General features: G+C 36.2%; 1 protein-coding gene across 1 annotated transcript in view; it reads right to left on the bottom strand.

The window, feature by feature from the left end:
* Positions 1-17618, bottom strand: part of CFAP54 (cilia and flagella associated protein 54) — a 443326-nt gene that overhangs the window by 286782 nt on the left and 138926 nt on the right. Inside the window, exons 20-21 of the mRNA XM_049782938.1 lie at positions 7894-8070; positions 2000-2092 (exon numbers count right to left, since the gene is read on the bottom strand). Of these exons, the coding sequence (XP_049638895.1) occupies positions 2000-2092; positions 7894-8070 (270 nt within the window). The remainder of the gene's footprint in view (positions 1-1999; positions 2093-7893; positions 8071-17618) is intronic.

Here is a 17618-nt window from a genome sequence, read left to right as displayed (position 1 = left end):
AAGGTTCAGAATATGTTATAATAATAATGCAGTGTTTTGTCCTGAATAATTCTGAAAGCATAGTAAGTGTGCCCAACTTTGTAACAACCTCATTTCTATAAATTCAAGAGGAAGATCTCTCTTATTTTATGTTCAGCATTTGATCAAACTTTCTACTGATCTAAATATTTAGAATAAAATTAAAGGACTAGTTTATAATTGTCATTTGATTTCTGAAATATGCAACAGTATGGAGATAGGAGAAATGACAACTAAAAATAATTATTCAAGGGGCTGGAACAATAGCACAGCAGGTAGGGCATTTGCTTTCCACATGGCTGACCCAGGTTCAAACCCCAGGATCCATATGGTCCAGAGCCCACCAAGAGTGAATCCTGAGCGCAGAGCCAAAAGTATCCCAAGTGCCACTGGGTATGGCCCCAAAACCAAAATAAACAAATACCTATATACTCAAGAATAAGCTAACCCCCCTAATTTTATCCTAAAAACTGGGAAAACTTAGTGACTCGAGTGTAAATCGAGGTGAAAAATGCAACAGCCTCTGGTAAATTTCAAAAATAAAAATATATATCCAAAACAATTACAATCATTGAGGAATCAGTAGGTTAAGTGTTTTTCAATATTTATTGCTAAATAAAAATTGTAAACTAGCAACAATAACTTTAAATTTTTAAATAAAGTGCAGAAAACCATAGCTTAACAGGTAATCAAGCTAAATCACAAAGGTTAAAATCAAAACTGGAATCCTCCTTCTCCTCATCTGTATGCCAAACAGAGATTCAGCTGTATCTGATGTGAGGATATCAGCATAGACATTATCAGCATCACTGAGTTCGTAGATAACATCATCACTGCTGTCGGTCTCATACAAAGCGCAGAATATTGTAGGTTAAATAGTTTAGTGGTACACAGTTCAGTTCAGCCGCCTACCCCTTCAGCTCAGCCACGATTTGTGAACTGAGCTGAAGCACCGCCCCCTCCAGCAGATGGCAGGAGACGACTGGAGACTGTGCATTTGATGCACGCACATAATCAAATAACCTGTATGGCCTGAGTATAAGCCAAGTTCGGGGTTTGGGCACAAATTTTGTGCCAAAAAATCGGTTTATACTGGAATATATACGATAAGCAAACAAAAAAGATGACTCAAGACACTGTGGCCAAAGTGTTTCATTCTCACTGATAACAAACTCTCCTTTAGAAGGGTAAAGTATCATGAAGAATACATGTGAAAAACGAAAGTTGGGGCTACTAGGATGTTTGCCTTGCACACAGCTGACCTAAGATTGATCTCCAGCACCCTAGATCAAGGGTCCTCAAATATTTTAAAGGATCCTCAAGCTGTTACAGGGTTAGACTATAGTTTAAAAAAAAAACCTATTAACAATTAGCCTGTTAACAATATTAAAATAACCTATTGACCTATTAACAATTAACCTATTAACAAAAACAACCTATTAACTATTAACAATAGTGGCCCACCTAGTTTGAGGATCCCTGCCTGAGAGTGAGAGAAGTCAAGAGACAAAGAGAAAGAGGGGAGTTGGAGCATATATGGCAAATCCCACACATGTACACTGCAAGCCCCAGGACCAGATAGCTCCTAAAAAGGACAGGAAGCAGTGGCAAAAACATCCAGCAGGCCAGATATATGTCTTCATGGGCCCCATGAGGCCCATGGACCATAGTTTAAGGACTTCTGCCCTAGATGATTTCCTGAGCCCTGCTGGGAGTGACCCCTAAGCACAGAGCCTGAAGCAAGCCCTGAGCACAGGTCAGTGTGACCCAAATTTTTTTTAAATGAAAGTCATTTTTATTTCATTTTTTTTCTAAATTTCCAATAAAACTCAAGTTAAAATTAGATGATTTCATGAAATGTTGTGTTTATAAGGGAAAAACAATCAATGGTCCTTAATGACACATTGAGTAATATTTCAGTATACTAAAGGGTTTTTGTACTATTAGTAATATTCCAGAATACTAAGGATACTTGACATACCGCTTCTCCTGAGTTTGGAAGATGGTTATTGTTTAACCGGACTTTCCCAAAGCTCCCTTCTGCTTTGCAACCCAAAATGGTGTACCAAGATACCTGCCAAAAAGAGAAAATTCATCAGTTGCTGTCTCTGTTGTCAGACATTTCATATCTTGTATCATGATGTAGCAAAAGAAATAATATTTCTAAAAATAAACTGATTTTCAAGGGCCAGAGATGTAGCTTAGTAACAGAACACAGTTTTTCCATGTATTAGGAACTTGTTCAAACCCAGCTATTAGGAAAAATAAAGTCATGAAATTTTCTTATACATAGATGGTATGGAGACTATTATGCTGAGTGAAATGAGTCAGAGTGAAAGATATATAGATAGAATGACTGCATTAATTTGTAGAATATTTATATATATGTTTATATAGTATGGTTATAATACTCAAAGACAATAGAGATGAGGGTGAGGAAGCTCACCATGGTAGGAAGTTTGCCACAAAGGGTTGGAGAGAGGGTGCAATTAGGGCAATGAAGAGACCACTATGACAATCATAGTCAGAAATGAGCACTCTGGACAAGAACTGGGTGTCGAAACAAGGTTAAGTGATATGTATAATACCCTCTTCAGTAACATAATAATATTACAAAAAAGGTGCCCAATAGGAAGAGAGAGAGAGAGACAGAGACAGAGAGAGATAGAGAGACAGAGAGACAGAGAGAGACAGAGAGAGAAAAAGAGAAAGAGAGAGAGAGACAGAGAGAGAGAGAGAGAGAGAGAGAGAGAGAGAGAGAGAGAGAGGAGAGAGAGAGAAGAAAACATCTGACATAGAGACAGACCGGGTGGACAGAGAAAAGAGCCAGAGGGAATCTGGGGACATTGATGGTGGGAAAAGTGCTCTGGTGAAGGAATAGTTGTTGGACTGAAACTCAGTCATAAACAACTCTGTTACTGTATCTCACAGTAATTCAATCAAAAATAATTTTTAAAAAATACTTTAACAGACATAAAAAGATATATGTTAACCATTTTTATTGAGGAAACATGGTTTACATTATGGCTAATTATACCTTGTATACATACATCCTTCAACTCCACCCATCACCAGGAAGAAAAAAGTGCCTGCTTCCCTCCCCAGTGTCCTAAGGGTCTTCTCAGTCATGCCCACTCTCAGGCAAGCTCAGTTCTCTGAGTAGATCTGTTCCGAACCCTTAGGCCATTTATTGTTCCCTTACAGTTTCTTTATATTACACTTGAGAGAAAAAAAATATCTTTTTCTTTTTTATTGAGGAGGTGTTAACACCTACACAATAAAGATAAAGCTAAACACCTAAAATTCCACAAAACCGTAAGCCAGTGATAAACAAAAATTGTTTCCCAAACAGTATATTTTTCTTTTTGTCTTTACAGCTATATGAAAATTTAACAATAAGAATATTTCTATGCTAATATATATTAAAACTTACATTAAATACATCTATTTCTTAAAGATGTTTTGATCTTGAATATAAAAACACCGAAATGTTTATATTTTATTTAATAACATATTGAAAACAAACGGAAAAATATTTAAATTATTTAATTTAAAATAAAGAGTATTGGGGCCAGGGAGCTAATTCAATGGACTGGAGTGTGTGCTTTGGATGTAGGAGTCAGAGTTCAATCAATTCCCAGCATGTTGGTAGTCCTCAGATCACCACCAGGAGTACTCTCCGAGCACTGAGTTGAAAGTGGCTTCATCCCCTGCGAGCACCAGAGAATGTGGTCCCAAAACAGGAAAAAACTCAAAGGAAATGAATGTAAAAATACATGAGAAAAAATCAGATAGAAAGCATCCCTCAAAAAAAATAATGGTAGAGATTGATGAGAAGATTACAGGTTAAAATTTTCTTCCAAGCTTTAAATTTTCTGAAATATGATATTATTTTGATACTTCTTAAATACAGGCTTTATAAAGCAAAAGTAAAATGCTAATTCCATATAAAAGAACAAGTTGAAATTTGATTAATGACTGACAAGACAATGGCCCTTCTCCCAATATGTCAAATAATGGGGTGTCCTTGTTAAAATGAATGCCTGCTACAATAAGAGAAAAGAGAGCAAGTTGATACCTATGCTGTGCAATGTTAAAAAAAACTATAATGTCTGGAGATGGGGATTGGAGCGTCTTCAAAACAACACTCCCCTTCCCCAGATATTCTACCTCACATATCAACCTAAATTACAAGGAAAGCAGAAAAGAAGGAAAAATGTAGTTGTCCCTAAGCAGCAAATGACCCTTACAACTTAGCCTGTTTTTTCTTCCAGGTCAACAGAAAATTCCCACTAGTTTCAAGTTGGCATGAATAGTTCTTAATGCTGAATTGCTTTTTAAAAGTTAGTACAAATGCAACTTTTTTCACTTGTTTTGTTGGTGAGAGCACGTACCCAATGGTGCTCAAAGATTACTCCTGGCTCTATGCTCAAGAATCACTCCTGGTGATGCTTGGGTGACTATATTGGTGCCAGGGATCAAACTATGGTTGTCTTACACAAGGCAAGCACTTTAACCCCTTACAATCTCCTGCATCCAGATACAAACATTTTTCAAAGTTACAGACAAGCCTGTATAGTATTGATAATTAGAATTTCTGTTGCATATGTCTAAATTTTCATGTATTTCTAAGAAAAATTTTCCAGTAAAAAGAAACAGAGAGAGAGAGAGAGAGAGAGAGAGAGAGAGAGAGAGAGAGAGAGAGCGCACTATTAGGCAACAGAGCATTGGAGAAACCTGGAAACTGAAGTTCAGAAAAAAGTATTTCTATGACTCAGAAAAATAAAATACTTAGAAATTTTCTTCATTTTTTCCACACAAAACTAGGAAAAAAAATTAAAGGTAAATAAAGAGCAGAAAATGTCATATGACTCTAATAAGTGGGGCAACTATATATAATCTCTATATAAATCAGAATTTTAACATCAAAAATCTCTCTAGGGCTGTAGTGGTAGCATAGTGGTAGGGTGTTTGCCTTGCACAGAGCTAACCCAGGATGACCTGGGTTTGATCCCCAGTATTTCATATGGTCTCCTGAGCCAGAAGCGATTTCTGAGCACAGAGTCAGGAGTAACCCCTAAGTAACACAGGGAGTAGCAAAAAGAAAAAAATCTCTCTAAAAATATTTTATAAGAAACTTTACATTTTTATTTTATTCCACAAAAAACAAAATTTTAGTTTGTGTAACCCTAAGAAGCTTTATGGAATTAGAATCTAAAGACACTATGAACAAATCACCACTAGCTTTAGAAGTAAAAGTTCATAAATAACTTGACATATTCAATTATTAAGACAGACTTCAGGAAACAAATGTCTTCAGAGAAGAATCTAATAAAGCAAAAAAATGGCAGAAGCTGCAAACCAGAAAATTTAGTTAAGTTCACAGCACCATCTAGTGCTGAAGAGTAACAGAAGGTAAAACTGTCTTCAAATTTTACTAATACAACTTTACTAATGTATGCAATACTTCAATAATGTGCTGTGACACACCCTACAACCACTTATCTTCTTATTTCTGAGCTTTATGAAATAATATTAACTTGCCACTAATATGAAATAAAAATGTAAAAATTTAACTAAATAAGTAGAACACTTGAATAAAAACAATCAAATGTTCTTGGCAATTCATCCAGTCTCAATTTTGCACTGTGTCTTAAATTGCTGATTTCTATTTTTAAAATATCTCCTCAAATGCAACTATAGAACATTAAAGCTATTAACAATTGCAATTGTAGCATATTATAACACAGCTGGCTATTGCATGACCACTATTTCTATTCCCCTGATTACAAAGCACTATGAACAAGTTATCCCTCCTCATTGATATCTATTTTCTGATAATTCTGAAGTTTCTCAAAGTGTGAAGTTTCACAAAATGTTATTGACGATTATTTTATGCCTCAGTTATATACCACAGAGTGTGACAGATTATTGACTCTCAATAATGCTCATATACAGACTAATTTTATTTAATAATAATGTAAAAATTTAATATATAATTATGAAATGCCATCTAGATCTATACACTTTACAAAAGGAGAAGAAAATAAATTTATATGCAATAGTATCACTGCATCAATTTTACTCACATACTTTAATTTTATAGTGAGCATATTTTACAAATGGAAAACAACAATATAAAAGCACCTTGATAAGTGAGTTTAATCACATAAGATCATTCTAGTAAAGGGTATATAAAATTTAGACCTGCAGTAATCTCTTAATTTGAAAGCCTATATATCAAGCAGATATAACTGAAGCAAACACAAAAGGGGATCAAAGAGAAAACTTTGCTTTATTTTATTTTGCATTTGGGTCACACCTGGCAGCCCTCAGGGGTTACTCCTGGCTCTGAACTCAGAAATTGCTCCTGGCAGGCTCAGAGGACCATATGGGATGCAGAGATTTGAACCACCATCCATCTTGGGTTGGCTGTGTGCTAGGCAAACACCCTACTGCTGTACTATCTCCCTAACCCCTAAAACTTTATTTATATAGGTCAAAGAGTATATTGCTGGTCATCCAAAAACAAAGAGCTATAAATTTTTTTAAAATTAAAACTAAATAAAATGTTTGTGTTTCATATTCAGCATCACTCACAATAGACAAAAATCTAAAAATAACTCAAGTGTCCAAGAAAAGATGACTGGATAAAGAAGCCAGTTTTTTTATACACAATGGAATACTATTTGACTACTGAAAAAAAAGATGAAATCACACAATTTGCTGCTAAGTGAATGGAATTAGAAAGTAATAAAGTCAGTCAGAAAAACAGATACAGACCCAGAGATGGAATATAAAGAGGGGTTAGTTGCATGCAACTGATCAAGGTTTGATCTCCAGCATCCCAGATAGTCCTCCAAGGTTGCCAGGAGTAATTTCTGAGCACAGAGTCAGGATTAACCCCTGAGCACTGCTGGATGTGACCCAAAAAGAAAAAGAAAAAAAAGAAAGATCACACAAGAAGTAAAGTACTTACCTTGATTGTAGACAGTCCACGTTTAAATCCCCCTAAACACTGGCAAGAATATTCACTCAATGTAGAGCAGAAATAATCCCTGAGCACCACTGGGTAGAGCTCAAAAAAATTTAAACATGAATAAATAAAATAGTAAGGGAATAAAATGGCCAAAGGCTATAGAATCTGAGAAGTTTATAGAACTGAGTTTATCAGGGTCTTGGGTAGAGAGTGGGGTTAAAGGGAAAAGACTCTGAGACAATGGTGGAGGGAAGAAAACAGTCTGATGGTGAGTGTGGTGTAGAGACATCACTTTCATGAAACCCTGCCATTGACATTCTTGCAAATCACAGCGTTCCATATAAAAATCTTTCTCTTAAATGAAGCCCCAAGTTGCAGCCCTGTTAGGTTAAGATACCAGGCAATGGAGACTTAAAAAGAGCTCATTTATTCTTCAATAAACATATCCAGAGTTATTATTTAAATGTGGCTAGAATAGTCATTTGTTTGCATTATTACTTGGAAGAACTTTGAAAAGAATCTCTAAATTCACTACTCCCAAATTCTCCCAACTCCGTCATTAATTTTACAGAATACCCAGTTCCCTATTTAAATATCTGGCCCTTCTTTCACTGAAACCTGATCAACACATGTGGCCTTATGACAAAGACAAAAATGCTCCCTTACTGTTTCTCTCTACTAGACATTCAGCATGGCTAGGAGCATAACAGAACATGCACAGTGGGGGGAACTCATGAAGAAACTAAGTACCATTAACCATTAGAACACTAATCCCAGTGTTCAGTGCTGAAAGATAAAGATTTTTGAATCCTCAAAGTAATTCCATTATTAACTATATAACCATAAAAGTACATTTGTTATTTTTCTTGAGATAAAGACCATAATTGACAACATACCTTAACATCTGCAGTAAATGGAGCTGGTTTCAAGGTCACAGAACAATGAGTTCTGGACAACAGGACAGGTGGAGGAGGGACTTTGCTCTTTTTCCTTTCTGAACTTTCCAAATGTTTCTGACCTAAATATAGGGCATTTTGTTCAGCTTCAGCCTTCTCAATTAAAGAATATGCTTCCTACAAAATAAAATAGTGTCAAAATTCAAATTCTTAAGCTTTGCTTGTATCTGTAAAATTTTGATGATTTTAAACATTATTTTTCTATATGTCATATTTTGAGCCTCAGTGTTATACATATTTCAAACCACCGAATTATACAAAAGTAAAAAACTGCTATTGAATATGGCTAAATAAAATAAAATAGCTATTATAGTAAAGAAACATGTTAGCTTTCTATTCACTATTATGCAGTAATGGACATATTTCATTTTCAAGCCAAATATTTCATTGTCCTTAAAGAGTTCTTAATGTAATTATATTCAGATATATTAATAAACAGAGCACCTACTCTTTCCAACTTGAATTGTAATTTTCAATTATGAAACTACTGAGAGGGGCCGGATGATAGCACAGCGGTAAAGCATCTGACTTGCACACAGCCAACCTGGGACCAAGCCAGAACCAGCCTTAGTTCAATCCCCAGCATCCCAGATGGTTTCCCACGCCTGCAGGGAGTGAATTCTGAGTACAAAGCCAGGAGTAATGTCTGAGCATTGCCAGGTGTGGCCCAAAGAAAAAAAATAAAAAGAAAATTCTGGGGTTTTTGTTTGTTTGGGGGCCATACCCAGAAGTGCTCATGAGTTACTCCTGGCTCTGCACTCAGGGATAACTCCAGGAGTGCCAAGGGAAGTTATATGAGATGACCAGAATAGTACATATGGTAAACCATCATCAACAAGGGAAGCAAATATTCTATACATTGAACTCTCTCTTCAGCCCTACTGAGATTCTTAGTATCAGTAAGTTCCAAACAAAATGAACCCAAGGAGCAGAACATTTTACTTAAAATGGCAACTACAAAGAACAATAGACTCCCAGAAGCAACAGAAGGAAAATAAAAATTGGGCCAGAGAGCTAGTAAGAAAAATAGAGCAGGCAGGATACTTTGCACATAGCCAACTGGGAATCTATCCCCAGTACCTCATATGATCCCCATAGCCTTTTCAGGAGTGATACCTGTGTGCACAGACATAAGTAAGCCTCTAAACAGTACTAGGTATGGCTCAAAAAAAAGTCTATTTTTTAAAAAATTATATAATATAAATCGAAGGGCCAATTCCTTAAAAATTTGGAGACCTTCCTCTCCAAATTATTTAGCTATGATGTTTAGGGCCTATTATCCACACCCACTCTCTGACTCTGATATTAATACAGATGACTTCTTACCTCATCTTAATTGATTACACAATGTACCTGGAATTTCTATATACTTACTCCAAAAATTTAATCAATTTCAACTTTTGAAGCCCCCCACAACTCCGATCTGTGAGTCCAAACTGAAGGAGGTTCATAAACATATTTGAGTTGCAAATGAACGATAACAAAAGACACTGTTTAAAGCAGTGTCCTTATTCTGCATGCCAGAAGAGTACCAGCTAAAAAAAAGACCCAAAGAAAAGCACCCCAAGAACATCCTAGTCACAATGATGAATCCATTTATAGGGATAAAATACTGAAAGTAGCAATATCAAAAAGGGAAATTACATTCAAAGGAACATCCTTAAGATTTACAGCAGACCTGTCACAAGAAACCCTCAAGGCCAGAAGAGAGTGGCGGGATAAAATGACAAAACTCAATGAAATAAAATCTTCGCCTAGAATAATACACCCATCCAGACACACTTTCGGGTTTGAAGGAAGTATTCATAGTTTCACAGATAAAGAACAGCTCAGAAACTTACAGACTTAAAACCAGCCTTAAAAGAAAAATTGAAAAGTCTACTTTAAGACAGAAAGACCAACAGGCACACCAAACTTCTACACAAAGATGGCAATAAATCCCATGACAACTATCTCTCTCAATGTCAATAAACTAAATGCACCAGTTAAGAGACACAGAGTAGCTAAATGGGTAAAAAGAACTGGATCCAACCTTCTGTTGCCTACAAGAAACACACCTGAATAGTCCGAACAAACATAAATTCAAAATAAAAGGTTGGAGGAAAATCACCCTTATAAAAAAACTGAAGTGGCCATACTAATATCAGATAACACAAACTTTAGACTAGGAAAAATTGTAAGGGACAAAGATGGACATTTCACACTAATTAAGGGGTATGTACAACAGGAAGAAATTACACTCCTAAACATATATGAACTCAATGAGGGACCAGCAAAATATTTAATACAATTGTTGACAAATCTGAAAAAAGATATCAATAGCAATAATAGTGGGAGACCTCAACACTGCCCTGCCACCCCTTAGTAGGTCAACCAGACTGGAAGCAAACAAAAATATACTACCTCTGAAAAGAGAAATGGAAGAAAGTAGACTAATAGACATATATAGGGCACTCCATCTCAGAAAACTGGATACATATTCTGTTCCTATGCACATGGGTCATTCTCCAGGATAGACCACATGCTAGCACATAAAACATATCTCCATAAAATCAAGAGGATAGAAATAATGCAGACTACCTTTGCTAATCACAAGGCACTGAAACTAGACTACAAAGGGACACAGAAAAAAACTTTAACACCTGGAAATTAAACAGTTTACTACTGAATAAACAGTGGGTAAGAGATGAAATCAAAGAGAAATTTAAAACATTCCTGGAAACAAATGACAATGAAGACACAAATTATCAGAATTTATGAAAAACAGCAAAAGCAGTACTAAAAAAAAAATTTATAGCTTTGCAAGCACAGATCAGGAAGAAAGAAAGGGCCTACAAATATAGCTTAATGACACAGCTTATAAAATTATAAAATGATCAACAAAAAAAAATAGGTAGACATAATAAAATAACAAAGCTTAGAGCAGAATACAATGAAGTGGAAATCCAAAACACAATCTGAAAGATCAATAAAAGCAAAAGCTGGTTCTTTGAAAAATTAAACAAGATTGATAAACCACTGGCAAAACACACAGAAAGCGAGGGAAACTTAATAAATCAAATTAGAAATGAAAAGGGGGAGATCATTACAGATATTGCAGAGATTTAAAGGGTAATCAGAGACTACTTTGAGAAACTCTATGTCATGAAACACGAGAACCTGGAAGAATTGGATAAATTCTTGCACTCATAATCTTCCAAGGCTGAAAAGGATGAGGTAAAATATGGAAACAACCCATCACTATTGAGTAAATTAAAATGGTTATCCAAAGTCTTCCCCAAAACAAAACCCCTGGCCCAGATGAGTTCACTAATGAATTATTTCAAACCTTTCAAGAGGAACTACTACTCATCCTTTTCATACTCTCTCACAAAACTGAAGAAATAGAAACACTTCCAAATAGTTTTTATGAAGTTAATATCATCTTGATACCAAAACCAGTCAGAGATTCTGCCAAAAAGAAAATTACAGACCAATATCCCCACTGAACACAGATGCAAAGATCCTCAACAAAATCCTGGCATATAAAATCCAATACCTTGTCAAGAAGGTCATTCAACACTACCAAGTAGGTTTCATCCTAGGAATGCAAGGATGGTTTAACATCCATAAATTCATCAACATGATACACCATATCAACAAAAAGAAAAAGAAAAATTATATGGTCATTTCAATACGTGCAGAGAAAGCATTCGAGAAAGTCCAACAACCATTCTTTATTTTAAAAAAAAGCCCTCATCAAGAAGGGCATTTTTTTCAAATTTTTTTATTTTATTAATAATCTTTATTTAAACATCTTGATTACTGGGCCCGGAGAGATAGCACAGCGGCGTTTGCCTTGCAAGCAGCTGATCCAGGACCAAAGGTGGTTGGTTTGAATCCTGGTGTCCCATATGGTCCCCCGTGCCTGCCAGGAGCTATTTCTGAGCAGACAGCCAGGAGTAACCCCTGAGCACTGCCAGGTGTGACCCAAAAACTAAAAAAAAAAAAAAAAATCTTGATTACAAGCATGATTGTAGGTGGGTTTCAGTCATGTAAAGACTGAAAAAGTCTGACTATTGTAAATAGTGCTGCAATGAATATAGGTGTAAGGAAGGGATTTTTGTATTGTATTTTTGTGTTCCTAGGGTATATCACTAGTAGTGGTATAGCTGGATCATATGGGAGCTCAATTTACAGTTTTTGGAGGAATTGCCATATCATTTTCCATAAAGGTTGGACTAGATGACATTCCCACCAGCAGTAGATAAGCATTTCTTTCTCTTGGCATTCCCGCCAGCACTGCTTGTGCACCAATCTCTGTGGTGCGAGATGTCACCTCATAGTTATTTTGATTTGCATCTCCCTGGTGATTAGTGATATGGAGCACTTTTTCATGTGCCTTTTGGCCATTTGTATTTATTTTTTGTCAAAGTGTCTGTCCATATTTTCTCACCATTGTTTGATGGAATTAGATGTTTTTTTCTCGTAAAGTTCTGTCAGTGCCTTTCATATTTTGAATATTAGCCCCTTATCTAATGGATATTGGGTGAATAGTTTCTCCCACTCAATGGGTGGTTCTTGAATGCTGGGCACTGTTTCCTTTGAGGTGCAGAAGCTTCTCAGCTTAATATATTCCCATCTGTTTATCTCTGCTTCCACTTGTTTGGAGAGTTCAGTTTCCTCCTTAAAGATGCCTTTAGTCTCAATGTCATGGATTGTTTTACCTACATGTTGTTCCATATACCTTATGGTTTCAGGTCTTATATCAAGGTCTTTAATCCATTTGGATTTTACCTTCGTACATGATGTTTTCTCAATATAGAGACAATCTACCACAAGCCAACAGCAAATATAATTCTCAACGGATAAACTAAAAGCCTTTCCTCTAAAATCTGGAACAACACAAAGCTGCCCACTCTCACCACTCCTATTCAACATAGTGCTGAAGTTCTTACCATAGCAATTAGGCAAGAAAAATATTGCAAGGGCATCAGATAGGAAAGGAAGAAGTCAAGATCTCACTATTTGCAGATGACATGATACTATATTTAGAAAACCTTAAAGACTGCCAAAAAGTGACTTGAAACAATAGATTCATATAGCAAACTGGCAGGTTACAAAATTAGCATGCAAAAGTCAATGGCCTTGTTATGCGCTAATAATGATAGTAAAGAAATGAACATCAAAAAAACAATCCAATTCACATTAGTGCTGCACAACCTCAAATAACATGGAGTCAATTTAACTAAAGAGGCGAAGGACCTATACAAAGCAAACTACAAAGGCCTGCTTCAATAAATAAGAGAGGACATAAGTAAATTAAGACACATACACTTCTCATGGTTTGGCAGTATTAATATCATTAAAATGACAATACTTCCCAAAACATTGTAAAGATTTAATGCAATCCCTCTAAAGATACCCATGACATTCTTCAAAGAAGGGGATCAAACACTCCTGAAATTCATTTGGAACAATAAACACCCAAGAATAGCTAAAGTAATCCTTTGGAAAAGAAATCTTGGAGGCATTATTTTCCCCAATTTTAAATTGTATTACAAAGCAATAGTTATTAAAACAGCATGGTATTGGAATAAAGACAGATCCTCAAATCAGTGAAATAGATTTGAGTATTCAGAGAATGTTCCCCAGGAATACAACCATCTAATCTTTGATAAAGGGGCAAGAAATCCAAAATAGAACAAGGAAAGCCTTGTCAACAAGTGGTGTTGGCACAACTGATTAGCCACTTGCATAAAAAAGCAATCTCAAACACCCATCTAACACCATGCACAAAGGTCTAATCAAAATGAATTACAGACCTTGATATCAGGCCTGAAACCATAAGATATATAGAACAACATATAGGTAAAATACTTCATGACATTGATACTAAAGGAGGAAACTGCACTCTCCAAACAAGTGGAAACAGAGATAAACAAATGGGACTATATTAAGCTGAGAACTTTCTGCACTTCGAAGAATGTAGTGCCTAGGATACAAAAGCCACCCAGAGAATGGGAGAAATTATTCAACCAATATCCATAAGATAAGGGACCTCTATCCAAAATATACAAGTAACTAACAGAACTTAACAAGAAAAAAATCTAACCCCATCAAAAAATGGGGAGAAGAAATCAACAGACACTTCCTCAAAGAAGAAATACAAATGGACAAAAGACACATGAAAAAATGCTCTACATTACTAATCATTAGGAAGATGCAAATCAAAACAATGATGAGGTACCATCTTACACCACAGAGACTAGCACGCATTGCAAAGACCAATAACAATCAGTGCTGGTGGGAATGTGGAGAGAATGTAATACCATCTAGTCCAACCTTTATGGAAAACAATATAGAGATTCCAAAGAAAAACTAGAAATTGGGGCCGGAGCAGTGGCGCAAGTGGTAAGGCATTTTCCTTGCATGCTCTAGCCTAGGACAGACCATGGTTTGATCCCCTGGCATCCCATATGGTCTCCTAAGCCAGGAGCGATTTCTGAGTGCATAACTAGGAGTAACCCCTGAGCGTCACTGGTTGTAGCACAAAAAAACAAACAAATGATAAAACCTGGACATTGAGCTCCCATATGATCCAACTATACCACTCCTAGGGATATGCCCAAAAGCACAAAAATACAATTCAAAAATCCCTTCCTCACACCTATATTCATTTCAGCACTATTTATAATAGCCAGACTCTTGAAACAACCAAGATTCAGTTCAACAGGTAAATGGCTAAAAAAAAAAAAAAGCTGTGGAACATATACACAATAGAATATTATGCAGCCTTCAGGGACAGATGAAGTCATGAAATTTTCCTATACATGGATGTACATGGAATCTATTATGCTAAGTGAAATCAGTCAGAGGGAAGGTATAGGTTTTAAGAAAAAGTATGGGTTTTAAGAAAAATTAAGGACATTATTATAATCCCAGAGGTAAGAGAGATGAGGGCTGAGAGAACTGACTCACAATATGAAGCTCACCACAAAGAGTAGTGGTGCATATAAGGAAATAACTATACTAGCAACTATCATGACAATCTTAATGAGTGAGAGAGTAGAATGCCTATCTCAAATACAGACAAAGGTTGGAAGGGGGGACATTGTTGATGAGAATGTTTCACTGGTGAAGGGGGGTGTATTCTGTTTATGACTGAAACCCAACTAAATCATGCTTGTAATCATGGTGCTTAAAAATTTTATATTTTAAAAATTAAATAAATAAAAATGTCCTTGGTTTAGGTAAATCAGATCAATTTTATAATAAGATCTAAAGTAAACTCTAAAGCTATTTAAATTATAATATGAACTTTATAAGCAAAATAATTAAGTTTCTAACAAGATTTAACTAGTAAGAAAGTGATTACATAAGGAGTACAAGAATATAGCTCAGGTGGAAGTGAAAATGCCTTGCATATATAAGGCATTATATTCAACCCCTAACACTCAAGTCATCCTCCCTCCCACAGTGCTGGCAAGGATGGACTCTATTTAAAATTTAAAGGGGCCGGGCGGTGGCGCTGGAGGTAAGATGCCTGCCTTGCCTGCGCTAACCTAGGACGGACCGCGGTTCGATCCCCCGGCATCCCATATGGTCCCCCAAGAAGCCAGGAGCAACTTCTGAGCGCATAGCCAGGAGTAACCCCTGAGCCTCACAGGGTGTGGCCCAAAAACCAAAAAAAAAAAAAAAAAAAAAAAAAAAATTTAAAAAAATGTTTAGAAGTCTTTCAGCATTAAATCTAGAAGTAGAAAAGGAAGAAACATCAGAAAACATGTTCTAAGAAACAGAACTCAAGAAAGTGAAATAATTAATAACGCAACCCCTGACACTTATTTGTTATGATGTAATATTAGTTTAAAATATAAATAGAATAATAAAGCAGGAGGAGGAAATAAATCCTTTTTGCATTTGGAGATGCAATCATTGAGCATGAATTGGCCACTCAAATGCTCTTGTGTGAGGCTTTGATTCCAGGATAAAAATAATGAGGATTTATTTATGTTCTTGTTGTAATGACCAGGATGGCATACTTACTGAAATGGCTAGTATTTATTATGATTTCCTCTCCAATTGCTGTATGCTAGGAGATTGTGGGATCGTTAGTTATTATAAATTGCTCTGATCAACATGGGAGCTAATAGTTAAACTTATGAAAGAAACAAAACAATATGTGTATATTCACTAAGAAAATAAGTCCTAAAAAGAGCAAGAAAATTTTTCTATAAAACCAAATCAACTGTGAAAAAAGTAAGTGCCATCAATATGGACATCTGCAATTGCAAATCCAGTAACAATTCCCTAAGTAGAGGTAGAAAAGCAATGAGTTTTCTTTCTTTCTTTCTTTTTTTCAGGCTTTCTACTTCCCTCATTCAGTCACATTTTGTTAGCAATGGGTTTTCTATGACATGTCAAATCATTGGAAATATTATCCTCCCATATTAGAAATTTCCATTAATCTTGAAAAAATAAAGAATTTTAATAGTCACCAGGAACGAATCAGGGAAGGAATCTCAACAGAAAACAGTCTTTATGTGGATTCACAAGGAAGGAAAATTCTAAATGTTCTTTCATTAATGGCTTGTGCTGCAATGTGCCAGCAACAATAGTTTTGGTTCCAAAGTGTAATGGTCTGGTTGCTAAGTCTCTATCTACTAGAAAAACTGAGCTTCTTTTAGAGAAACTGAGACCTGTCTCTTTTTAAAAGTCATTCAGTGCTTAGGAGAAAAGATTGATGTGAAATGCATTTGACAATGGCTTAGCACCCACAGAGCAGCAAAACACTTGTAGAAATATGTAATGCAATCTGAAGTATGAGATTACTTATGTAAACAACTGTCAAAAGACTGGAATGAGAAAGTGCCATGTTAACTACTAGTTTAGAAGGCCTCCCTGAGGTGTATTCTAGATTCTCAACACTATTATGTACATTTCAGAAGTAAATTAAAATACAAGAATCTTGGGAAGGAAGATTTCAGTGAAGAAAATAGACAAAAGAGGCCAGGGACATGGCTCAAGTATGAAAAGAGTACATGCCTTGCATATTTAAGGTTCCAAGTTCACTCCCCAGCACTACATGGCCTTCTAAATACTACTGGATAGATATCTGGTAGAGCATCAAAGACAATTTATATGATCCGTCTAGGAGAAAGAAATATGTAGTTCATGGAGAAAAGTATAACTAAAGCACAAAGTAAAATTGTCTTATGATAAAAATCACAAGTTCGGAGTTCCATTTTTTTCTCCATATGCACAATTAAATGTGAATGAAGTCGGACTCAACAGCTTATCTAACAGAACACAGGAAGGTGAAGGTCTGGGTGGTGAACTGAGAGTCGGAGTGAACTGAGTGAAAGGAAAGGAGTGGGGGGTCGTGGGGAGACAGCACTTCAAACCACTATGTGGAGGCAGGAGCAGAAGTCGATGGTACTGGAGGCTCCTCATCCCCGTCTCCGTGGCCACACGCACCCCCAATTTCAGTCTCCGTCTCAGGGTCAGGCTCAGATGTGCCCACAGCACAGATCTACAGGCTGCTCTGGGCACCCTCCCTGGGGAAGAGAAAGAGCTCATGGAGCTTCTCGGCTGTAGAGATCTTGGTGAAGGTGAAGATGTGGTCTTCACTGGCCATGTCTAGGAAGGACACGCTCTGGAAGGGCACATCCAAGTAGATGCCCAGA

This window comes from Suncus etruscus, chromosome 11 (genome assembly GCF_024139225.1).
Source record: "Suncus etruscus isolate mSunEtr1 chromosome 11, mSunEtr1.pri.cur, whole genome shotgun sequence".
Taxonomy (NCBI): domain Eukaryota; kingdom Metazoa; phylum Chordata; class Mammalia; order Eulipotyphla; family Soricidae; genus Suncus; species Suncus etruscus.
The sequence above is the reverse complement of the archived record's forward strand: the minus strand, read 5'-3'. Positions and strand labels throughout refer to the sequence as shown.